This window comes from Pollicipes pollicipes, unplaced genomic scaffold, assembly GCF_011947565.3.
Source record: "Pollicipes pollicipes isolate AB1234 unplaced genomic scaffold, Ppol_2.1 Scaffold_4002;HRSCAF=4701_pilon_pilon_pilon, whole genome shotgun sequence".
In the NCBI taxonomy this organism is placed as follows: Eukaryota; Metazoa; Arthropoda; class Thecostraca; order Pollicipedomorpha; family Pollicipedidae; genus Pollicipes; species Pollicipes pollicipes.
In genome coordinates this window covers 29,454,307-29,479,037 of record NW_023596420.1, presented here as the reverse complement: position 1 = coordinate 29,479,037, position 24,731 = coordinate 29,454,307, and the positions used below count along the sequence as shown (strand labels likewise).

The window sequence follows — 24,731 nt, the reverse complement described above, 5'->3', positions numbered from 1 at the left end:
ATGCGTCTGGTAAACCACAGACTCGCGGTGGTTCACCAAGGAAGATGTGCTTGATGGAGATGAAAAGCTGACGTGCTCTATGTGCCAGCAATGGGGCAAACGCTCCACGAACTTTCGAATTCAGCGGTGTCCTTATGTAACCGCGCATCCTTGTGGTGCACCTGAAACGATTCTCGCTGCGGTATAATCAAAACAGAGGTAAACTACATATCACTGTCCTCTCTCGTCAGTGGTCTGGCCCTTTTACACTCTGTCGCACTGGGGTACAGCAGGGGCAGCCTGCACTTGCAGTCCCTTTGTAGTTTGCCTTGCCGAACCGAGTTTTCACTACGGTGACATAATATATATATATATATATATATATATATATATATATATATATATATCGCTTGGTCTGTTAGGAATATATCATCGGTATACTGATGTGCAATACCCACAAAATATATCCCTTATTTCAAAACAAAAATCACTTACGGTAAACAACCAGTGCAGAACGCCATGTGCTTCGCATGAGACAGGAGCGATAAGAAGAGAAGTAAGTGCGCTGGCCCATCTCACTGACTCGAAGCGAACGCAGATGCTAGGACAGTGCGACAATTGACGCAAAGCATTTGCGGTATGACCAGCCATGCAAAATGTGCCTTTGTTGGCTACACTGACAAAGGTGACAATCCTGCAGCACTCTGCATCATGTGGTTTATCTAAACAAAGATCGCAGATGAAGGCATTGCAAAGGAACAACTCAAAAGTCAGGATAAAAATAAGCCGGTGATAAAATCGTAAAGGTTAGGGAACTTTGCAACTGAATCTCAGCTTCTCCAACTGCCATGATAAGAAGCATTCGAGGCCGTAAAAAAATGTCTCCAAATCTATGACCAAGGGAGGTCGACTGCAAGAAATAAATCGCCGAGGCCCTTCAGTTTAAAATGGTCCAGTGAACCCCTTTAAGCCGAAAGAACTCAAACATCTGGTCAGAATTTTTATCCTCGCTGTACAGAGATAGTAAGGACTAAGCGAATGTAGATGGAACATGAGAAACGGCTTATCCTTCGCATTAAGATGGTCAAGTCAGGTTTGTCTGGATATGTTTAACATTCAGTCAGAATTAATAACTGGTACAAATCATGTACCTTTTTTGAGCGTGCGAGCTCGCATATCGAAGTTACAAAAAAGTCGACGCCAGGTGCTGCAGCGTCCTTAGACCGCGCAGCGTCAGCTGTGCGGCCAAAACGAGGCCGTGGCCAAACCATGGAGGAAAATGGTGACGCATCTGAAAGAAATAACTTTGTGTGCTTTAGGGCGCCAAAGAGTACATTAAGAAATATTCCGGGCTAACATTTCACTCGTACGGTTTTTACATTCATGATGATAGCGCGTAAGTCTACAGCACTGCAAAGTGTTTCAGAAATCTGTTGGTGGACTGGAATGTAAGGTAAAATTTCTATTTTCCGCGTTGCCTGACTGTTAGTCTGCCTAGAAAACATCCTCAAATTTGTTAAAAAGATATTCACCCGCTGTTACCTTCGAACTGACAATTTTTGCTTTGAAAGACGTTCAGAAATATTGTTTTACGATGGTCATTGTTGGACGCTCGCTTGCTTGTGTGGTCATTGTGCTTGCAGTGTGCAGCAGTGCTTGCAGGGGTCAACGCCATTCGGTTTTGCGTAAACTGCAACCCAAGTCATCGCTATCCTTGCTCCCCGAGATTACAGGCGTGTCACTGGACTCTACGATGCACTCTGGGGCGTTGTCAGCCCCTCAACCTGGCGGGAAGGGCGGGCACCGCGGGCAGCCAAACCCCGTGTAGTATACCGGAGAGCACAGTGGTATTTTGCTTATCTTCATTTTGATCTTACTGCAGCAATTATCGTTTCAGGTGCGCCACAAGGATGCGCAAGGACACCTCTAACTTCGAAAACTCGTGGAGCGCTTCCGGCGTTGCTGGCACATGGAGCACATTAGCTTTTCATCCCCATCCGGCACATCGTCCTTGGTGAAGAATTCAAAGCACTCGTTGCGTTTTGCACACTGTCGGTAGTTTTCGGGTTTCAGAACGGCTTGACCATTGCGGACGCGCGGTCACATATTGTGCACCGCAGCGTGGACGTAGGTCGCCCGACATACAGGCTAAGAAACAAGGAGAAAGACATTCCCGCACCGGGAATCGAACCCGGGCCTCACGGGTGAGAGCCGTGTATCCTAGCCACTAGACCATGCGGGAGGTGGGCGGTGGCAGTACGGGTCCTCTGGACGATGATATGCTAACGATGAGGAGCGATACTCCACCCTAATCCTTCTACCTGTAACCGGGCACGCGGGCGCGACCACGCCATCTCCATACCGCCAACGGAGGTAGCATAATTCATGTACCTCCCCACTCGCTTGCTCTCGCTTCGGTGTCCAGTTTGTGTATCCGCCAGAGGGTGCGCATAGACGAGAAAGGTGTGTCTTGACCACATTTGATCGGTAGTGTCTGGTCAACTGTCCGAGCAAGTTAAAGATCATTCACGTGAAGGTTGTGGATGCACCCTTCGCTCAGGTGTGAGGGGGGAGGTCAATTTGAACTCCCCTGAGATCTCGGGAACTAAGAAAGCTGGAGACCCAAATTTGCAGGGTGTCTTGACCTGTACGTGAAATCACTTAGATCGGAGTTTGAGGTCACTAAGTCATGACGTTCGGGTCAAGTAAGGTCAAACAAGGTCAAATTCCAGGTCGGTCTCCAAAATTCCCCCAGAATCTGGATAACTGTTTCTAAGCAAAAGGTCACTAACTCATTTAAGGTCAGTGACCTTGCTTGACCTTTTAAAGGTCATGGTGAATAAAACCATACAAGACTGCTCTTCTGAGTGTTGCATTTGAATAAGTGACAAAGATTACATTAGGTAGTATGTTCCTAAAGCAAATGTCGACCTGGATTATCTTAGGTCAATGACCTATTCTGACCTCTACGAAGCCGATGGCGGATGTATGATGCGGTTCCTGCTATCAATGAATTCAAAATGAGCACCGGAAATTACCCCATACAGCAAGCCTTAAAGCAATAAAATAGGTTGGTTTACCTTGGTGTCACCTTTATACCTGACCTTACGCCAACGCAATTGTCGAAAAACGGATGAAGTGCCTTGAGTTTTTCACCAAGGAAGGTGTGATTGATGGGGATGAAAAGTTGATGTGCTCAATGCGCCAGCAACGCAGGAAGCGCTCCACGAACTTACGAATTCAGAGGTGTCCTTGCGCTTCCTTGTGGCGCAACCTGAAACGATCATTGCTGCAGTAAGATTAAAACAGAGATCAGCTAAATACCACTGTGCTCTCCGGTCAGTGGGCTGGACCTGGTGTCCTACACGGGGTTTGACTCCCACGGTGCTCGCCAGGGTGAAAGGCTGACAGCACCATGTAGCCCCAGCACCTGGGCATATCAAAGAGACCAATGACACGCCGGTAATCTCCGGAAGCAAGGATAGCGATGGCTTGGGTTGCAGTTTACGAAGAATCGTTCTTTATCATTAACATATCATTGATGATAGTGCCCGTATCACAGTTTACAATCTCCCACATGGTATAGCGGCTAGGATACACGGCTCTCACCCGTGAGGCCCGGGTTCGATTCCCGGTGCGGGAAGATCTTTCTCCAAGTTGTTTGTCTCGCCCGTCCTGTTGTCGGTTGTTGTTTGTTGTCGGACTCGTTGTCTTGTTTGTCGTGCAACATGCCCACGATGCGGTGCGCAGTCTGCGGCCACGCGCGCGCGATTATCGAAAAGTTGCGGGACATGAGCCCTCCGGCCGCGTCCAAAGCAGATCAGGTGAGATGACGACATTTTTCACCAAGGAAGATGTGCTTTATGGAGATAAAAAAACTCACTTCCCACATGGGCTAGCACGCCGGAAGCGCTCCAAGAACTCCCGGATTGAGGGATGCTCTTGCGCATTTCTGCATTCTTGTGACGCACCTGAAACGATTCTCGCTGCAATAAGATCAAAACAGAGGCATAGGCTGTTGTCATACTCTGCTGAGGACGGGAAAATGAAAACAGCATGACAACAAGAAAAACCTGTGAAACGTGACTGGTTATTCTGGCGCGCTGCACTCGGGTTATTATACGACCCCCCCCCCCCCCCCTCCCGCCATTATATAGCCCCGCCAGCTAATCGCCTCTCAACTTGCTAATTTTACCGCGACTGTTTGTTCTGCCTTGCCGTACAGATTTGTCACTACTGCAACATGATTAGATAGTATCACTTTGCCGATTTGAATATGAGACTAATGTAGCTAATGATACCTTGACACGGTGCCGGTTGTGTAGTGGTTAGGCTGCGAGTCCAGAAAACCAGAGCCACGGGCAGGGGCGCAGCCAGAACTTTGGCAACGGGGGGGGGGGGGGGGGCACAGCGTTGACAAAGGGCCCTGATAGTAAAGGGATCCCCGAAATCGCCGGATATGACCCATTTGTTGTTCACCCATCTGAACAAGTCCAAAACTATTCAGGATCTATACTGTTCGTTTAAGTCAGGCATTTCTTATCTGATGATGAGTTGGGATGCCATGGCGCATCGACGCCAGAAGGTCAACCCGTGTCACATTCTTTCTCTTATGAGGATGGCTTCGAGGACTTGTAGGCGACATCTGTTTGGACATGCCTAAAAAATCAGTGTGTTTTCACATAGGTGAGAGCGTAGAGGCTTTTAATTATGCATTTTGTGCATATGCTGGTCTGGCGGTCCATCACGCAGGTGCATTGTCATGCGTCGTGATAGAGATAAGGTGATCATTTCAACAAAGGTCGAGTTACTGTGCCGGCGGCCTTCGTAAGGGCATTTCAATTGATACAATATGCTGGTGTGCTTTACTTGGTTTTAGTCTGCTGTCAGGTAGTTTTCTGTTACAACGCTACTAGTTGCTCCGCTCTTGTAATAACGTATGAGTCTTTTTTTTTAGTGTTTTCGTCAGCCGGTGTGATATCCGGCCGGATGATATTCTACAAAACGTTTTCGTCCACCTTAACTGATGGAACATTTAATTTCGGCAAAAAGTTGATCGGCCGGTTTCTCGTCCAATTTTCAGGTCTCTTTGATTCGAGGCGGATCCAATCTCTCGGTCAATTGTGCTGTTCGAATAGCGGTTATAAACGAACAATTGCTTACGGCGTTCAACTTTGTAGTGCGTGCTAGACCAGATGGAGCAATATTTTGCATTGAGCAAGCATGCGAGAAGCTGACTGAACGCACATTTGCTTTTGCATAGTCAAAAATGGTGTGTATATATAAATATACATACATACATATATATATATATATATCATGTGCGTAGCCACAGCAAACATATATGGAAGCATCGCATATCGCATCATATTCTTATAAAGGCATCCGTTTTGTGAAACTGAATGGGTGTACTTACAGTTCTCTCTTGCATACTGAAAAAATTAATTACGTGCATAATTTGATATTATGTGCTGGGGTAATTTACGGCGCACATATTAATTTCTTCACAAGAATAGTGTCCAGTGTCCACAATATAGGTGGCTATCGCAGATCATTTATACGCAGTTTCTCGACATGCCAAAATTCCATCGATAAACATGTATGTCGTTAAATATCAAAGTTAACAAGTTTATTTTGCTTAATTCTAATAATAATTCCATCTGTAGTTAATGAGCATGGGTGTTCAATATTTCCCTTAACACGTCTAGGTAGATGCTCTCCTGTTCCGAGTCCCTTCCCCATTGCAACCATGCAAAAAACGTTTTCACTCATCACAAATCCGACCATCAGCATGCTGACAGGGAGACATTGTATACAATGTTGATATCAAGACACGTAGCCAACATATTATCGGAAGCTATCGTTACACGTGATCTACAGCGATGACTGCGAGAGTTCGCTGAAAGAACAAGGCATGAAACGTTGTGCGGAAATGGTACAATGTAGTATTTACAGGTTTTCTTTAACAAATAGGGTGTTACTGCGTGATTGCCGCGGCGGCAGACCAGTTATATCCATTTCGTACTGAGTGCCGTACGCACCAGGTTTCGTGGCGAAACTCGAAACGGTACGCGCCCTGTAACATGCATCGATGGCATGACGGATGAAATCTTCAGAGGTAACCCGTCAAGAACCGGCCATTGTGATACAGGGGAGTGCTGAGGCGTTGCTGTCGAGCCTGTGCTTGGCTACGAGGGCGGCTTTTCGCCATGGTGGGATGCTCCGGGCGCTTCAGGCGCTATGTCACGTGGCTCGCAACGACTAGGAGTGACAGCGGATACTTAGAACAAAACTGAAATCCGATATCTTACCAGCACGACAAATGCTGCTGGCAATGGAGCAGAAACGTCAACACTTTAAAGAGAAGCTTCGTCAGACGACTGCCAGTTGAGAAGTGGAAGTCGTCGGACTGCCACTTCTCAACTGGATAAGAAAACGTAGTTTGAGTCCCACCGGTTTGAGAGCCTCGCACACGGAAGCAGGCTGAATATCTGCCAATGTTTGCATCGCTGCAGGGTTGTCGCCCCAGAGCTATTGCCCCGCGGCCCGCTCTCACCGCGCTGATTCGGAAGCCGGGCCGGATCATAACAAGCCTGCGGCCGGCTTTCGGAGCAAATAACTTCCTCTGAAGTGTGTGCCGGGCTGAGTGGCAACAAATGCTGCTGCGGCAGTTCAACAGGACGGCACGGACTAGCACGCCACTCGACCGTGTCGGCAACGATGGCGAGGGCTGATGGTGAAAACCCACAATCGGCAAGGTGTTCGGAGCGGGTCGGTATACCGGGAATTCAGTGAACGACCGAGCACTGAGCCGGCGGGCGGAAGTGCCGGCTCACCATCACCCCCCCCCCCCCCCCCAAGTAGCACCCATCGGTGAAGCCCGGCGCTCCCGGTCCGGCTGACAGACTGATGAGGGGACTGACAAGTGTTGCTGCAGGTGGTGCGCTGGCCTCAGGCGTCTCGCTGAGGTTAGTTCCGCGCAGATGGCGCTGCAGACGCCTTAAACATTGAAAGGGGACAGGGAACTCAAGCTATGCGAACCACAACGCCCCATTAGCCCTGCACAAGCGTACTGACGTTTAACTTGCTTACCGATGCAGCGGAGTGACACGACGCATGACACGAGCGACTAAGTTGCAAGTCTGCACGAACTTGGAGCGTCCCTCCCCATCGTTGAACTATGCCGGCCCATGGATTTTACCTTGCGAGTCCATGGAATCTACCTTGCGGGCGCATGGAGCCTACATTCCGCGCCCATGGACACAGGACAGCCCATTTCTACTATCACTGGCCGCGCGCTGTAACGTGTCTCCTCGTAAGTTCCAGGTGTCTTTGTCCGATACAATTTCTCGGATCAGTTTCGTACCTTATGTCTAAAAGGTGGGAAAAAAACGTTTTGATTGAGCGCCAATAGCGGGTTTTCTCCCCGGAACGTACCACTTCCAAGCAAATCACCTTAGTATTCTAATTCAAGACAAATCGATCAGATATTCATCATCACATGACAATTCATTCGGGAACAGCGCATTTTTTAAATAATACTGTATTTGCTTGCAAACCAGCGCCAACACGCCACGAGACTGAGAAAGACGGAAAGGCGGGTCGATCTTACGTCTAGAACATCACATACGGCTGTGTGTCGCAACACTGCGTCTTAAGACATTCCAGCCTTTTTAAGACGACTTAAATCATTCATCACGATATTCAGCATACACTTTTACATACGGAATATAATAAAGGGCATCAAACGTATCATTTATTAGACTCTCACAAATATCGGTTGAGCTTTTCACCGAATTTGACTACTTGTTATCATAAGTACTGAGTACATCTAGCAGTAAACACATCACGGAGCAACATCACGCATTTTACGGTCACCCATCGTCATTGCACCAGCAGCCCTGACGCATGTCATTTATGACATGGGTACCCAAACCCCGCCCAGTGCACAAGCGACAGTACACGGCGCACCACATCTGGCAACCATTCCATAACAGCGTTCACACCTAAAGACCAGACTTACGCTTGAATGCCGCTCGAATAGGAGTTAACCGCGAAAAATCCGCTTCCTGCCGAGTGAAGGTGATTTCACTCCCACCGAGTCGGGATCGCGAGTTTTCGGTTGCAATCGCTGACATCAGCTCTGACTTGACCCGGATCTACATGTGCGCAAGTGACACAAGGGCATCGCTTTTCGGCATTGCTAACCGTACAGCAGATCGAACACTAAATGTCCAGCTGCCTAATTGCCTCATAACAGTATGTGGCTGTCGTGTAGCCCACACACAATTCATTTCAATTACCATCGTCCCAGAATTAGTCCTATAACTGAGCCATATCCACCTACCTAGGAATCGTGATTGAATCAAAATTAACTGCGCTGTTCGTCTTGGAGTCAGAATCAGCAATACGCTGGGACGGAGTCGAAATCGATTCCACTAGAGCATAACCAAGAACAAGTTCACTCGCAATGCAAATTGGTTATGCTTGAACCCTGCAATGTACGAAGAGTTGCTGCTGCGCATTGATCACATGAATGATGAGCAGTTCACGATCCACTACATACTATAAATACGCGGACACCACAACTCGTTCATCGGTTTCGTGGAGGACGAACAAATGCAGGAAAAGTCAAAGAAATGCTTAGTAGGAATTACACCGTAAGAACGAGAATCTACAGAGCGGGGAACCAGGCCGAGAAAATTCACTGTAGTGCGGTTACTCCACATGGAAGCACGACGCGATGACAACTGGTGCGCCAGAGTTGGCGACAACATTAAGCACGTGACACACGCCACCCCCCCCCCCCCCTCCCCTCCGCCTCGTCGCCGGTCATCACACCACACATCACGTACTGACCAGACCGCGGACGGCGATCTGCGCCGGCCTGACAGGCTAGCGCCGGCGCCATCAGCTCGACACGGCGTCCTTGCCAGCGATCATACGCCGGTGGAACACCTCGTGGAACTCCTCGTCCCACCAGTGCACGAGGCGAAACGTCTTCACCGGCGCCAGCACCAGCGAGCGGTTCTGGTAGGCGGCCGGCGCGCGGCTGCCGCCCTCGCGGTAGCCCGTCTGCGTGAACACGATGCTCATCTTCTGCTGCATGCCCGTTGTCATGGTGACGGTGACGCTGTGCACCACCTCGCCGAACACGGCCGGCAGCTGGCTGGTGCCGTGCGCCTTCACCAGCAGGCCGGTAGTGCCCTCGTCCGGGTTCTCGAACAGGTCCTCGCGCGCGGCGCGAACGTCGCGGCGGGCCGGCGGCGCCAGGCGCCGGTGATAGTGACCCGTCGTCCGGCGGAACACGAAGCAGTAGAGCCAGTAGTCGCCGCCGGCCAGCGCGCGACCTAGGTTGACACAGCGCGCGCCCACCAGGTGGCGCGTGTCGGTGCCGTCGTCGGCGCGCCGGCGCTGCGCACGCAGCGGCGCGTGCAGCCGGTGCAGGGCGCGCACGACGGCGGCGCGGCAGCCGCGCCGCTGCTGCAGCCAGTCGGGCGCCGCCATCGGCGCTGGCGGCGCGCAGTGGCGCATGTACAGCCGCTGCCAAAACGGCCAGGTCAGCGTGGCGCGGTACGCGTCCCGACAGACGGCGGCGAAGCGCGCCACGTCCTCAGGTGCCACGTGCCGGCCGATCAGGTACCAGAGTTCGGCAGGGTAGCGGCGGCCGGCGGCGGGCGCGCGCCGGCCGCCGCCGCCTACCATCGGCAGCGGCTCGTCGTCGGGCGGCTCCTCGGCCGTGTCCTCCCAGCTGTCGGGCACGGTGGCGGCGCCCGACATGGCACTGCCGTGCGACTTGCGCAGGCGCGCCACCGGCTGGCGTGCGTTGGCGCTGTCGGCGATGGTCAGGTCGCCGGCGGGTCGGGCGTGGAGGTGCCGCGAACGCTGGCCAGACCTCAGGCTGGGCATGGGGCGGCCGCACGCTCAGGGGAACAACGCTGTGCCGGGGGTGGAGGGGAAGGACGGCGGTAAACTTGGCGAGCTTCGCGTGGCACTGGTGTACTTTGTTGCTTTGGCTGGGTTTAGGTCACTTCGTTTCTTTGGATGGGTTTAGGCACAGTACAATGAAGAGGTGGTGATGATCTCTGTGCAACGCGTGGGATCGCTTGGTTGCAATGAGAGGACGGCGTTAAGGTACGTGGTGGATACCCAAGTTATATATGAGCTACAAAAACTGACTATTTGTGATAGGAATGCAGAGGAATGTCTTCCTTTTGGCACTGCAGCAAACTAGATACACTTTTTCTTCAAACAGCACCTGTGTTGAGTTCTAGCACCTGTGGAATAAAGAACCGGTATGACAGTCCTGCCTTCCCTGAACAAGCATGCACCCCTAGTGCTCCAATGGTGGGCACCCTGGAAACCTAGCTAATTAAACAAACAGAGGTTTAGCCCTTAGTATGAAGGCCTAGACAGAGGAAGCCTCTGTGATGACAGGTCCACCGGCACCAGGTGCCCAGACAGGTGCTGGTGTTGGGCTGGCCTTGCCCTGCATATATGCTGAATATATGCTGTATATATGCTGTACATGTGTCTGTTAATTGATGTATCATATCATTGTTGATGTGTACCTGGTCCAATGTGTGTCATTGGGGCTTTATCATGCACTCAGCTGCTGAGGCTATATGGCGTTGCCTGCGTTTCACCCTGGCAGGAAGGGCAGGTGCCGCAGGGAATCACATCCTGTACCTCTGGTTACCCAGGCCCCCAGTGGTTAACACTCTACCTGGTCTAATGATATCACATCACATCATATTGGACCAGAAGCATATTATCAAACCAGCTGCACCAATTTGCACTTTGAACTATTTGGCTCATTAAATCCGCAGCTGATTTAGAAAACTTCATACAGAGAGGGCATGCCAGTCCAGCAATTATAAATTTTGTTTCCAACAAGCCACCACATGGAATAGCTGAACTCGTGTCACATATATATATATATATATATATATATATATATATATATAATGGCTCTGTTAAGCTCAAGTCAATATATCTGGCATGGCAGCAACAATTCCATTAACTATTCAAGTGCATGCACACTGTAAATATGAGAGTATGGGTTTGCTGCAGGTCACCATCTGATGCCCATCTCAGTACATGGAGATGGTTTTTCAAGTAAAGCAAAGCTACTAAGAAAACACTCCACTCAATTTGGCCTAGCCTGAGTACAGCAGTCATACTCCAGGTTCAGCAAACTGTGAATTGAAAAGTTGTGTAAGCTTCCACAAAAGGAAATTATTTTCTTGCACACTAGCTGGGTACCAATATGACCAAAAGGCACTGCCATCCAATGTAAACATCATGATCAATCAACCCAGTCCTTTTTAATAAATGACCAAATTAAATTGAACTCTCACATAACTTGCAGTTCCATTCACCACACAGCCTAGCTTCACAGTTTTTACAACGTCATGAGAACAAACAAGATCTGGAATTGCAGCGTCATCATACGCATTGAAAACAGCTTGCAGGTTTTCAGCATCCACCTTACATTAATTCGCAGATGCCGATTCACTGGGTAAACACCCCCCCCCCCCTTGACAGCAGTTCATCGATACAAAAAGGACGAAATTCCCAAAAGACGTGAATAATATAGAAAATCCGGAAAACGAAAACCTACCAGCACTTGCACTGCCCGTCGAAGCCCTACCATCCGCTACCAAGGCCATCCGTGTCGGCGCCCATCGGGGTGGCGCCCAAAGCTGGTAAGAAAACGTATTTTTGAGTGTTACAAAAACGGCGCAACTGTTTCAATGCATGTAGAAAATTGACCACTGATTTCAATTTACTCACGTACGTGTTTGATACCTCGCATTGGTGTGGCGCGGTTTTGCAAAATTATGAGCGTTACATCTCCCGTGAGCAAGCAAACACTTGTAATACACTGAACTTGTGGAGTTCCATTGGAAATGAGGAACGGAACAAACTCCTAGTACGGACGTAGGCAGCGGGACACAGGGAGACTCGACAAGCCCGTTTGGTCCGGAAGGCCCCTGGAGGCCGACGGGTAACGGCCCGGCATAAGACAAAGGACCGCTCGTAACGTTCTCCAATGGGACAAAGTGGATTCCTATGTCGTCCACAGATTACCAGTACCGAATACTCCACCCTTGTCAGCCTGAAAGCCCATTCCCGAGCACGGACAAAGCTGAGGCCCGTTAATGACTATTAGAACGCCTGCACCATGTGGTTGAGGTCCCTGAGACAATGGAGCCTGTGTCGGTCAGGGGAGGCACGTCCCACAGCGCCGAACGGCAAATCCTGTCTTGGCAAAGTGCCCCGGATCGGTCAGGGGTTCCTTTGTTGAACCGGGACAGAGACGGCACCCCAATGTCAGGGACTCTTGCCGTCGGTCTGGGCCCCTGAAAGCAAAAGGCGATATGAGCAACGCCAATGAAAAGACCAGCAACGAGACAAAGGAAGGGCCCTGTGCCAGTCAAGGGGCCTTAGTAGCGAATGTGGGGGGCCCCACCTCGTTTTGATCCGGGACCCGATAGGCCAAATTGGGGTTGATGTGCCAGTTATTGGATGCCTTGCCGGTGAGCATCCGTTTGCGTCCGTGAATGCCCCTGCGTCGATTCTGGGATAGCTGCCCCGGCCAGAGGGCCTCTTGCGTCAGGGGAAGGCCCGAGAATGGGTGTCTCCCTCAGAGGTATTCCGGAATAGCCCGGGAGGGGGTCGAACCGAACAGAACGCCCGTGTTGCAAGAATGGTATACGGCATGGGAGCTTTGCCGACTGGGGGACATCGGTATGGGAGCTTTGCCAGCTAGGCCGGTTCGTTGAATGGAAGCTCGCTATAATTTGACGGAGCTCTGCTAACCACGGCTAGCCACGTGGTGTGTCTTGGATGCGGATGCGATGCGTTCGGTAATTGACGGCGCACGTGCGAACGATATCCGCACACAAAACATTATTACTCATATAAAATCGTCGAAGCATTATCCTACTATCCACTCCTTATATTCGGTATCACGATGTGCTTCCTTCATACCTAGTGGCGAGAATGGTTGGCTCGGTTATTATCTGTATTGTCTGCTTGAACATAACGGCGGAGCATCCGGGAAATAAGTGACAGCGCTCGTGACCTGCACAAACCCACCCGGTAAAATGACGTTCATGCCTTGCTGACACAAAAAAACACATGCTCGCCTCAAGCGCCATCCATAGCCTGTGGCTACTCCGGTCCCCGTGGTCTAATTAACTTGCGGCGGCAGCTGCACTTGCCACATCAGACGGGCTTACAACTGCTTAGGGCGCCAACTGTTGACCATTACGCGGCTACACCCGCTAAGAGCGTCAACTTCTGACTAGTCCGCTACTACAGCCACGCACGCTATCAGCCTCCAGTCTACAACGTCTGGCCAAAGGGCGTCCACATCGCTACACCGAGGCTCCCTGATCAGCCAGATTCTACGGATCGTTTCCTTTCTAGCGTTGCCAGTGGCCGTCAGGAGTCGTCCCAAACGATCTCGCAGTTCAGCAGCTCCGCCAGGACGTCCACCACGTGGCTCGTGGCCTCGTTCACGGACACGCGCCGACCCAGCTCGGCCGTCAGTGACGTCACGAACTTGTCCTCGATGCCGCAGGGCACGATGTGGCGGAACCAGTCGAGGTCCACGCAGCAGTTCAGCGCCAGGCCGTGAGATGTCAGCACTCGCCGCGTGAAGTGGACGCCTGCGACGCACGCAGGTATCCAGGTATCCAACGACGTCACGAGTCCCTCAAAGCGAACCAATGTCTTCTAGACGTCACGACATAAGACACAGCTCCAGTATCGCCGTTTGGGTTACCGGCAGATAATGAAACACGATACTACTGACCTTACGGAAAAACCAGCGCACGTTCCGGAGCTTATAGCACAGCGCTCTTATGGTGGATCAAGAACGTAACGCTAACGTGTCTGTCGAGTTCCGCAGCGCAGCATCTGTTCGCTCATTATGTTAGCAACTGGACAGAAGCACAACACGCGACCAGCTAAGCAGTCGCGCGAGTCGTGTCATGCTCTAGGCGTGCCCCTTCCAGTGTAAGTGCGAATATTATTATTATAACATCGTGTAACGATGTGACGGCAATGAATACAAACAACAGACAAATCTACTCTTATCCTAAAAATCTACCGTACCTCCTATTAGACAGAATGTGTCACCTCCCCCATGACACATGCGCGCACGCTTCGTGCGTGAAAGCTGGCACTTCTCAGGAAGTTATTACCCTGCCGACTCCCCGCCCGGCCGTGACCCAGTCACGCCCGCCTTACCCATGGCGCATATCTTGTTATCTCCGACCCAGACGCCGGTGTGGGGTGAGGTGCCGGCGGCGACGCCCATCCGACCGCAGGCCTCGATCACGACCTCCTCCAGCAGGTGCACGTACCTGCCCCAGACAGCGCCACTGTCAAATACGACCGTGTAGGGGGCGGCACTATCGCGCTAAATCATGCAGATGGCGCCATCAGCAGCCCGACGCACGTACACGGACTGCCGTATGCCAGCTGGTGGGGAGGGTAACACGCAGGAGTTCAAAGCGTTGAGGGGACACCACATCACGAGTCCTCTTCAAAAATGTATTTGTTGGGGGGCCAATGTAAACGAACTGATCGCCATCGCCAGTAAATCCTGATTGTAAACCCACGCGGTGGCGCATATTGCCCTCGCCATTTTGGACGTCTTGTTCAAGAAATTAACCATTGCGTCTTTCCCTTCTGCAGTCACCTATCATGCTCAATGCTACCAATCCTAGCCTATGATTACTCGTCCCCACATGCTATCCAGCCAAATGCTTGTTTCATTAAAGAGCATCATAAGAAATGAAGGCTTGTGGCCACAGTTACAATGATGTAATGGCAGACACACTCGTTCTACTAATTCATCACATAAAAAACCTCGCACACTTGGTCCGTTCCTCCGACGCTCATCGCGCCTGCCCCCTCCCCCCCCCCCCCCCCCCCCCCCCAGTCCCCGCCGGCGCTCACCGCCGGGGCCCGCTGACACCGAGCCGCGCCAGGTTGAGCAGCGGGTACACAACCAGCTGCCCAGGCCCGTGGAAGGTGGTGAGGCCGCCGCGCCCGGCGCGCACAAATTCGGCGCCCAGAGCCCGCAGGCGGCGCTCCTCGGCGGCGCCCGGTGTCGCGCTGGCGCCGCCCCACCGTGTACACGGGCGCATGCTCCAGCAGCAGCAGCTGGTGGGGCGGTGGCGCGCCGGCGGCCAGCGCCGCGCCGTGCGCCGCCAGCGCCGCCTGCTGCGCCGCTAGGCCGGCTGCGTACGACACCAGGCCCAGGTGGCGCGCGCGCACTAGGCGGCTCATGATGCGGCGGCGGCGGCGGGAGATAGAGCAGGACGGGCGGGACCGCACCGCGTCCGGTGCCGTCCCAGGTTAGGTCAGGTCAGATCGGTGGACCTCAGGCCGTCAGCAGGTCGGTGGCCGTCGGCGCCCCGAGTTCGCCGCGCCACGTGCCGGTGCGCAGTCTCACTGGTCGTTCTTGAACTGGCCCATCTGGGACACGTGCGGGTCCTGAAGCATCTGCAGCTTGCGGCGACCCTGGCGCAGCAGGAACTCGATGCGCAGCGTCTCGCGGCGTGGGATGGCCGCGTGCCGCCGGAACTCGCGGCGCACCGCCTCGGGGGCGCCGGGTTTGTCGCGCGCGGCGCGCAGACACTGCCGGTACAGCGCCAGCACCTGACGCTGAATTTCACTGTGGCGCCACATGACCCATCTGGAACGGGGGCGAAGAGTGAGTGGCGCCTGACGCCAGCAGCGCAGCAGGGACAGACGGCGCCTGGGGGCCTCTTGGAGCCAGCCAGGTGCATCAGAACATGAACACGTCATCATCCAACCGCTTTAAGGACAAATTTTTGGATTGTCATATCTCCATATTTCAATATTGCAAAAATCCAGGTATAATAACAAATAACAAAGTCCGGAGCAGAAACTACGTAAAATTTCAAAACATCATTCCCAACGCCTAAATTCGAGACAGTGTTCACTGCGACCAAACTACAGATTTGTAAGGTAGGCAAGGGTACCGATACTTTAGGCCTGACAGCAGATGCAACAAACTGGAACGTATAACCTGACTCAGTGACACGGGTTGAACACCCTCATCAAATAATGGCACATATCTAGTAGAGGTCGTGGCCACCTGCGATACAATACGTAAGTGACCGCGAATGCAAAACGTCTTCAAAAGACCACACCCAGGGCGACAGAACATGGATAACACGGAAGGCCATACGCAAGTGAAGGAGAGAGCTTGACGTCTGCACAGCTGAAGTGAGCGGAAGGTCGTGGGCACGCTTGTCACGGTTCATGTCCACCTAGCCGTGTGAAATGGAGCTTTCCACACGGGACATTCCCGTCTCGCCATGGCGATCGCAGGGCGGTGTCCGCTGCGACTGCTGTGAGGCGGTGACTGCACCATGGGACTGGCATGACACTGGTGTACACCACACTGAATCTGGTTTTATCCGTCTGACCCGGCCTGGATCTGGTTTTACCGGTCTCTTCCAACTTGTTCGCGATTTGAAAACTCAAGGTCTTCCATGCTAACTAAAGGCATGGATAATAGTTGTCATGTCTGCTTTCCCGTTTCAAACCTCTCGTTCGCATGGTATGTGCGTCCGTCAGAACGCGTTTTATTAATGAAAACACGTCGCTCTCAGATACCACACTTGTGGGATAACACACACACGGAACTCCGCTCCATATCTGCACCGTCGAACATCAGCCCTTTTGCTCGCACGTTCCCACATATTTCTTAACCCAGAGGCAATCTCACGACAGCTCAGCACAGAGTTAATCTACGATTTCCACGCAGGGTCAAGCCTGCTCCCAACCAGCGGGCACGCAATCACACACCACTGCTACACCGCCCCGTCTGGCATCACTCCACCCACACCCGCACGCGCGCCGGCCTGCTCGCCTCTCCGCGCCACCGGCACTACGTCGGTGTCTTCTTCACCACGTGCGAGAGGTCATACTTGCCGCGGATGCATTTGATCTTGACGCCGGGCACGTCCCGGAGCCGCCCCACGCGCACCAGCACGATGTTGTGCTCCTGCAGGTTGTGGCCCTCCCCGGGGATGTACGCCACCATCTCCTTGCCGTTGCTGAGCCGCACCAGGCAGCAGCGCCGGTTGGCCGAGTTCGGCTTCTTCGGCTTCTTGATGAGCGTCTTGAGTACGACGCCCTTCATCTGCGGGTTGCCGTCCAGCGGCCGCTTCTTCACGTACGGCTTGCGGTTCTGCAGGCGCTTGTGCAGCGTCTCCAGCGAGATGGCACGGCAGTCGGCAGGGGTCGGCACCGGGGTCGGCGTCAGGAGGCGGCCCAGCACGGCGGACAGCCGCGCCGCCGGCCGGGCGGCGGGCGGCAGGGCGCCGCTCAGCGAGCGGGCGGCTAGCGGCAGAGCGCCGCTCAGCGGGCGGGTGGGCGCGCCGGCGACCAGCGCGGCCCGCAGCGGCGCCAGCAGCCGGCCCAGCATCCCTGCAACAGGGGCCATAGCGACCGTTAGCGCCTCGCTGGCCGGCCGGCCGCCCAGCCGCCCACCCGCCCGCCGGACACGGCCGGGGGCCTCAAGCGGTCCGGCCGTGGCCTGGCGCATCGCTGACGCTGTGCGTCTTGGCGCCGATGTCAGTCCACGGCTTCAGTCACCACGACGAAAACGACAGTCTTGGTTATCCAAGGCGGCGGTGGAGCGGAGAGAAGCTGGTGGACGAATGCCACCAGCACCGAGAGGTCTTCTCTCTTCTCATAGTTACGCCATTCGTTGGATGGGCAAAAATATAATGCCTACGTGAATTTAAGATCGCGACCATGTCAGTCCACTCCCCTTAACAAGTGGGTGACATTCACATAGATATTGTTTATACGGATCGGGCATGGGAGCGGCGATGCCTCGGGCTTCGACGCCTAATTCGAAAACAAGACGATGAAATAAATTGTTCAGTGCATTAGCGACGAACATTATTCACAAAGATGAGACAGTAGTAATAGCCTTATTCCCCGGAGAAAAAAGGGGAATGGAGATATGGTTGGGTTGACATTTCGGCAACATGTCTTTATCGAAATAATAGCAGGACTTCTGCTATTGTTTCGATAAGGGCATGCTGCCGAAATACCAAACCAGCTATATATCCATTCTCCTGGTTTTGCTCCCAGGAATAGGCTATTACTATTGACTTATCTATACAACATAAATATGAAATAAATGCCGAAGCCAGTGGCTTTGAGGTTTGGAAATTCTATGTCGAAGAGCAAGACTTTAACTGTGAGGTTAAGAAATCAAACAATGCCCGTGGTTTCGTATTTTTACAACGTGAAGCCAAATCCAAAGCCACTCCTTTCAAATCTAGAGAAATGAAGCCAAAGCCCAACCCATCAGTTAAAAACCCGAGGCCAAAACCGCAGCCGAATTTAGTGCGCAACGTTCGTTAGTGAAACCAAATCGTTTTTTATGATCTGATTTAACTATACAAGACCAGAACACGCATTTGTTTTCGGGAGCAATTGAGGCAAGGCGTTAGTTCTCTGACCGTCACCAGGTGCTAATTGTTTTTGAGGATGACCAGTTGGGTATTTGTACCGGGACGGTCATGAGGTTACGAAAGATTCCAGACCGTCATTAAAATGTTATTATGTCGGCCTTAGTATGCTGGTCAGGTCACAACATGTCTGTTAAGCACCTCAAACTTGGTGGCGTTGGCTGTGGTACAGCTTTATCTCCTCTGTTACAGCAGTACCACTGGGACAAACAGCATCACTGTTTTGGGGCTTTGATCAAATGTTTTAGAGGGATGGCTGTGCTTACAGTCCTTACTAGGCATTCCTTGTTACGAAGACGCTGTCTGCACCCCTCCAGTACAGTAATTCCAGCTGAGCAGAAAATTTCGGCCGAAATGTTAGTGCCGTGGCAGGACTTGCCCTGCTTCAGCCTGCTCTCTTGACTAGTTGCAAATCGACCGCCATATCTGAACCAGCCAGGCACGGTATTATACGCGAGCCAACAAGCTGGCCACACATTACCCTGTGGCTAACGTTCTAACAACAGAGCAATGAGGATGGCTAATCAAATCACTTCAACAAAAATATTCCGGCCTCTTCTCCAAGGCCTACTGCCCATCAGGCATGGTGCATATTTAAATAAAACAACCGCCATGTACGCTTGCTTAACCATTTCACGTTCATGGGGAGTCTGGGTCCGGATGACAGCAATGGTACTAAGGAATGAAAAAATGGTGACCACACTGGGTTATGCTATTTCTCCTAACTGTTTTTTTTTTATTTGCAGCATACTACCAGTGAAACCACAGGCATAGGTTAACAAAATGTCTTATGGGGAGGGGGCTGAACAGCCAAAAATAACACATATTGCCCTCAAAATAGGCCAACAATGTCTTTCAATCCAAATTTGACCTCCCTTTCTTTCTTTTCAAAGTTGGGGGATGGAGCACAATTTTTTCAGAGGGGGGGCTGGAACCTCCCTAACTGAAAAGGGAACCACATCCGGACATGCTACTGTTGTGCGTCGTGTCCTGGGACTTCCCACAGAATGGCAATGCTGGTAACATTAGTGTTGGAGTCGTAGAGTAAGTTGTGCTTGGGTGTCAAAACGTGTATAAGCTATGCATACATTGTATTGAAAACAGCTATCTTGATGCACAACACAGGTGTAACAGATAAGACAGTAGTAATAGTGTGATTCCTCGATGAACAACCAGAAGCGCGGAGATATAGATGGGTTGATATTTCAGCAACCTGCCATCATCAAAATCATAGCAGAAATTTGTTCTGCCATTGTTTTGATGCAATAACATAAATAAATCAGATCAAGACAATCTTCTGCCATTGTTTCAATACAGGCATGTTCCCAAAATATCAACCCATCTATATTTCCATTCTACTGTTTTGTATCCTAGGAATAAGGCTGTTACTACTGTCTTATCTGTGTGAATAATCCAGGGATGAGTAGAAAATTAACTAGCCATCACTGACCTATACTATATTTCTGGTTAACATAAACAGACAACCTAATAAAAACAAGCTGTTAGGACATCAATGAATGGCAAGTAACTAGATGTAACTAGAACCACTGTAATACTGCCTAGTTTCAAGCTTAATTAACCATGCCAGTTGGGCCAAACAATGCATTCGTTCTGGGATGCACTCAGTACCACTCGCTAATAAAGCTCGCAATTTTTAATTTCATTACACAAGCGGCTCACGTCTTGTAAGCTTGAGTCAACTCATAAGCGCAGCCCGCGGGTCAGAGGCTTGGGTCTATCAGCGGCGCGCAACACATGACCTGGGTCTCACCTCAACCAGAATCGAAGAAAAGTAACCGAACAGACCGATGAAAGCTTAACACCAGAAAAGGACCGCTCTTATTTCGTGTGCGGGCATTCTTTTCCAACAAACATGCCAGACTTCCCTGAGCCGAATGGTAGCAAACGCGTCGCAAATGAGCGCGTCAGCGGAGAACATGTGCCATATCATTTGGAAGCAATAACAGAAAAGTGTCTGCGTATTTCTTTACGAACAGAGGTGACCTAAAACGCCGGACTAAACGACCGCCATCACTGGTCAGGCCGCAGTAGTGACCTGCTCTGACAGAAAACCTGACTTCTGTCAGTCATCCAGGATGCCTGCTTCCGGATAGTGGACTGCTGGACGATGCTGGCATAGACAGCATGCTACGGGGCGGCCCTACTGGACATCTGCTACGCTGCGGCGGCTGGTGCTGCGCAGTTGCAAGTGTACTTAGATGCAACAGCGGTGCGAGCACAGGTCGACCAGACCGGCTGTCCCAGACCTACAACCCTGCCTCGACTCCTGAAAACCAGCACTGCAACTCAGCCGCGGCGCTGAGCAGGTGCAGCGGCGGCCAAAGCAACGACCCCAGAGAGACGCCAGGGCTGTCGTCAACACCATAGCGAGGCGGCAAGCACCGGAGTTGAATGAAGACGATGGCCCCAGCCCGTGAAGGTCGGGGGACACGGAGCGACTCGAACGTGTCCCCTCACCCCCCGCGCTTGTGTACGCGCTCATTGGAATTGGACTACTACGCAGTGCTCCCTCCTCTTGGTTCTTCGGTGTTCGGCGCGGTGAGCGCTCTTCGCCGTCGATGAATGATAGGATGTATTCAAAGAACACAGCCGATTAGTTCAACCGGCCACACAAATTCTTTAGCGTTGCTTTTTCCTTTAAGCCCTTTAATTGGGCTTCAGCAATGTGTCGTTTTTTTATTTGGTGTCCAACGCCTCGGTGACTTTTTTGAGCCTATCATGGCTCGCACAAAATAAGCCGCACCGCCCATGAACGGCAAGCTCTCAAACGCGTCAGTGAAGCAATGTCCTTGCCGCTACAGCACCGCGTACTAGCCTTAAAGCTTACTATCGTACAGTGATCACACATCTGTCGAGTGTTTGTTCTCTCATCCGCTCGCCGCCGGCTCCAAGTTTTTTCAGGCGTGCGTCTGGCGGGCGAACCCCGCCGACCTCGCTCGCGTCGAGCGTGGGCTATCAATAGACGAGCCACGAGAACGCAGACATACCACCGACCGCTCCCGAAAACGAGGCGCGCCCTTTCGGGGGCCTCACGTGGCGTCACTGGGTGAAATGAACCTGCCGCTGTTCGGTAAAACAATGCACGCGTTAGGCCGGGGATGTCCTGTTCCAAATACACAGTGGTACTTACTCCTAATGGCATAAGTTCAGTTTGTACTCGGTCGCTGTAAGGCGGTGGCGCGTCGGCGTGGAGGCCATTTTGCACTATTAGGTTAGTTAGGTTAGTTACGTGAGCTGTTCAGTGCATGAGCGAGGAACGCTATTCACATAGATAAGGCAGTAGTATTAGCCTTATTCCTCGAAAAAAACAAGAGAATGGAGTTATAGTCAGGTTCATACTCGGCAACATGCCTTTATCGAAACAATAGCAGAAGTGAATTCCCTTCTGCATTTTTACTTATGTGCCCTGCGGCGGAATTCACTTCTGCAATTGTTTCACTAAAGGCATGCTGCCGAAATATCAACCCAACGGTATATCCATTCTCCCGTTTTTTTTCTGAAGACTAAGGCTTAAACTACTGTCTTGTCTAGTTGGGTTAGTTATAAGCAAGGTCGTGTGATTGACCGAAGCGACGTGATTGACTAGCAAAGCAGTGATGCAATACGATGTATATGGACATTGCCAGATCCCGGTGGGAAAACGACCGAGACAGCTGTTTTGGCGCACAAATGGATAAACTGATCAAAAGCTTGTGTTTGATGTGGGACGATAAAATCTCACCCCCATAGGTCAGGGGTTAAGGGTGTTCATCTTGGAACTTTTCATGCCTGTGGATGTGCCGAAAGAGTAACTAAAAAGCGCCTTCCTCCCGATACCCACATGTCGCATGTTTCCCTCATCCTGCACATTGGGATACGACAGGATTTGTATGGAAAGTTGCTGCGGTTTGTGCTGCCTCAAGAAAGCGTTTTTACTGTGTCACATCGGACTAGGCTATCAGAGGCTGTGATTCCAAAGTCAACGCGGAGCATACTGTCAGGCACGTGATCAAGAACCTTCTGGTGCGGACGCCGGCCGGACGCTCCCGTGTCGACGTCCTCTCAGACATACGCTTCAGGCAGCCGCTGTCATTTCTTTCAAGAGAGGAAATCAGTACAGCGAGAAAAACCTGTATTCGTCTGCGAAATCCGCTCCACTACAGACTGGCAGTGGACGATAATGGCTCCGACTCAGATTGGAAGAATAGCGCGCCAGCATGAAAATATCCAAAATGGACTCCCTGCACAATACAGATCACCAATCCCCCGGAAAAAATGCTGTTAGAAACGAAATAAATCAAACCCATGATTCTTAAAACACTTCTCATTCACTTCTCAAGATGACATCGAGCACTGTTAGAGCGTAACAAACGATTTCCGATTCCCAGCCAGTTACGAGCATCACGCTTTGCGCTGGCTGCTACAAGGATGAGAAACGGGGCCCCAGAACTGCCATGAGTCGCATGCCGCCGTCATCGCGACTCCGCATCCCGGCACAACATCTACACCAGTCTAGTGCGGGGCGCCGACCGGGTCCTACTTAGTGACCATGTGCATGGCGTGCGCCAGATAGTCGACGTTGTTGGAGCAGACGGCCGGCCACTGAGATGCGGCCGTCCTTGGTCAGGTACACGCTGAACTCCTTGGTCAGCCGCTCGACTTGGTCAGGCTTCATGCCGTGAAGCAGAACATTGCCGATCTGGTCGGTGATGTTGCTGCCAGTTGCGCGTGCTGCCCTCGCGCGCCAGTCCTTCGCGGAGCTTGGTGCGCATGGCGATGATGCGGTCGGCCATGAGCTTGACGTCGCCGAGCCACTGCTTCTTCAGCTCCGGCGAGCCCAGGATCTTGCAGACGATGCGCGCGTCCGTGGACGGGCGGGTTCGAGTACATGGGCCGGATCAGGATCTTCACCTGCGACATGACGCGTGCCGCCTCCTCCTTGTCAGCGCAGATCATGTTGAAGGCGCCGGCACGCTCGCCGTACAGCCCCATGTTCTTGGCGAAGGACTGCGAGAGGCGCGATGCAGTGGCCGTCCTCGAGAACTGGCGCACGGCGTAGCGGCGTCCCGCTCCGTGTCGCCGGACGCGAAGCCCTGGTACGCCATGTCGAAGTACGGGAAAATGTTCTTCTTCTTGAGTAAGGCTCGACATCTCCTTCCACTGCTCGGGCTTGGGGTCGACGCCCGTCGGGTTGTGCGCGCACGCGTGCAGCATGATGAGCGAGCGCTCGGGCATCTTGGCGATGTCCTGAAGCGCGCCCTCGAAGTCGAAGCCGCACGTGCTCGGGTCGTAGTAGCGGTAGTGCTTGACGTCCATGCCGGCGTGCTTGAAGATGGGGATGTGGTTGCCCCACGTCGGCGTCGGCAGCCACACGACTTTCGGGCCTGTGAAGAACTTGGAAAAGAAGGCAGCGCCTACTCGCAGCGAGCCGGTGCCCGAGATGCACTGCGCAGTCACGTTCAGGTCGTCCTGCACCCATCGGTTACCCTCGCCGAGCGCCAGGTTCGCCGCGTGTGCGCAGAACTCGGGCAGCCCTGTGATGCCGGCGTACTCCTTGTCCATCTCCGCGGCCACGATCTGCTGTTCGGCCACACGAACGCTAGGCAGGACGAAGGGCTTCCCATTGTCATCTCTGTATGCCCCCACACCCAGGTTGATTTTCTTTGGGTTGGTGTCTCTCTTGAACGCCTCTGTTACACCCAAAATCGCGTCCGGTGGTCCCATTTCAACATTGCTCCACCATGAGTTGCACCTAGTGACTGGGGCAACCACACTTTTCAGGTTGATGCTCAACAGCCTGGATGAGTTGACCAATGCCATTTTCAATGTATTCTTGAAACTGGGAAGTTTAAAAGCAAAGTTCTAGTATCTGAAAGGCAAATACAATATCAACCATTCATAGAGTCACCAAACATCCCAATAAACCAGCAGAAACTAAGCAGGTAAACAGTCTCAAGCATGGCCATCCACAAGGCAGAAATGTTTCAAATGGTGACATCATGATGTACCAGAAGATGAACTGTTTATGTATGAACAAAAATGATGCAACAATTAAACAAACACAATCCTTTTGCTGGGTTCGTCCTTTTCTCTTCATCCCATGCACAAAGCTGCTAAAGCACAACATACAGGCTGCAGTTGATCTCATCTACAACTGTATACACCTGACGAAAAACCACATTTCAAACAAGAAATGAACAATAACAAATT

General features: G+C 52.0%; 2 protein-coding genes, 2 non-coding genes and 1 pseudogene across 4 annotated transcripts; 1 reads left to right on the top strand and 4 right to left on the bottom strand.

Moving 5' to 3' along the window:
- Positions 1-2,149: 2,149 nt before the first annotated feature.
- Positions 2,150-2,221, bottom strand: TRNAE-CUC (transfer RNA glutamic acid (anticodon CUC)). The gene has a single exon. It is a non-coding gene; the product is annotated as a tRNA-Glu (tRNA).
- A 1,329-nt stretch (positions 2,222-3,550) lies between these two features.
- Positions 3,551-3,622, top strand: TRNAE-CUC (transfer RNA glutamic acid (anticodon CUC)). The gene has a single exon. It is a non-coding gene; the product is annotated as a tRNA-Glu (tRNA).
- Positions 3,623-13,010: 9,388 nt separating this feature from the next.
- On the bottom strand, positions 13,011-20,391 carry LOC119093323 (putative lipoyltransferase 2, mitochondrial). The gene is made up of 4 exons (XM_037216268.1): positions 20,293-20,391; positions 15,455-15,697; positions 14,242-14,357; positions 13,011-13,658 (listed from the first exon to the last, which is right to left on the bottom strand). Exons 2-4 carry the CDS (start codon positions 15,688-15,690, stop codon positions 13,432-13,434), a joined length of 579 nt encoding a protein of 192 aa, XP_037072163.1. The 5' UTR covers positions 15,691-15,697; positions 20,293-20,391; the 3' UTR covers positions 13,011-13,431.
- LOC119093324 (40S ribosomal protein S12, mitochondrial-like) lies at positions 16,584-17,338 on the bottom strand (the record flags this gene model as incomplete). Its single annotated transcript, XM_037216269.1, has 1 exon — positions 16,584-17,338. A coding segment is annotated over one exon (417 nt), but the record flags the coding sequence as incomplete, so codon positions are not given.
- Positions 20,392-23,057: 2,666 nt separating the features above from the next.
- On the bottom strand, positions 23,058-24,517 carry LOC119093318 (aspartate aminotransferase, mitochondrial-like; annotated as a pseudogene).
- Between the last annotated feature and the right edge of the window lie 214 nt (positions 24,518-24,731).

Bases quoted from the DNA above. Each gene is read 5' to 3' on its own strand.
- LOC119093323 (XM_037216268.1), bottom strand. From the start codon at position 15,690: ATGTGGCGCCACAGTGAAATTCAGCGTCAGGTGCTGGCGCTGTACCGG. The intron at 14,358-15,454 runs GTGAGACTGCGC...TGTCTGGGGCAG, and splicing joins GGCCAGTTCAAGAACGACCA to GTACGTGCACCTGCTGGAGG. The intron at 13,659-14,241 runs GTAAGGCGGGCG...CGTGCGTCGCAG, and splicing joins TAACAAGATATGCGCCATGG to GCGTCCACTTCACGCGGCGA.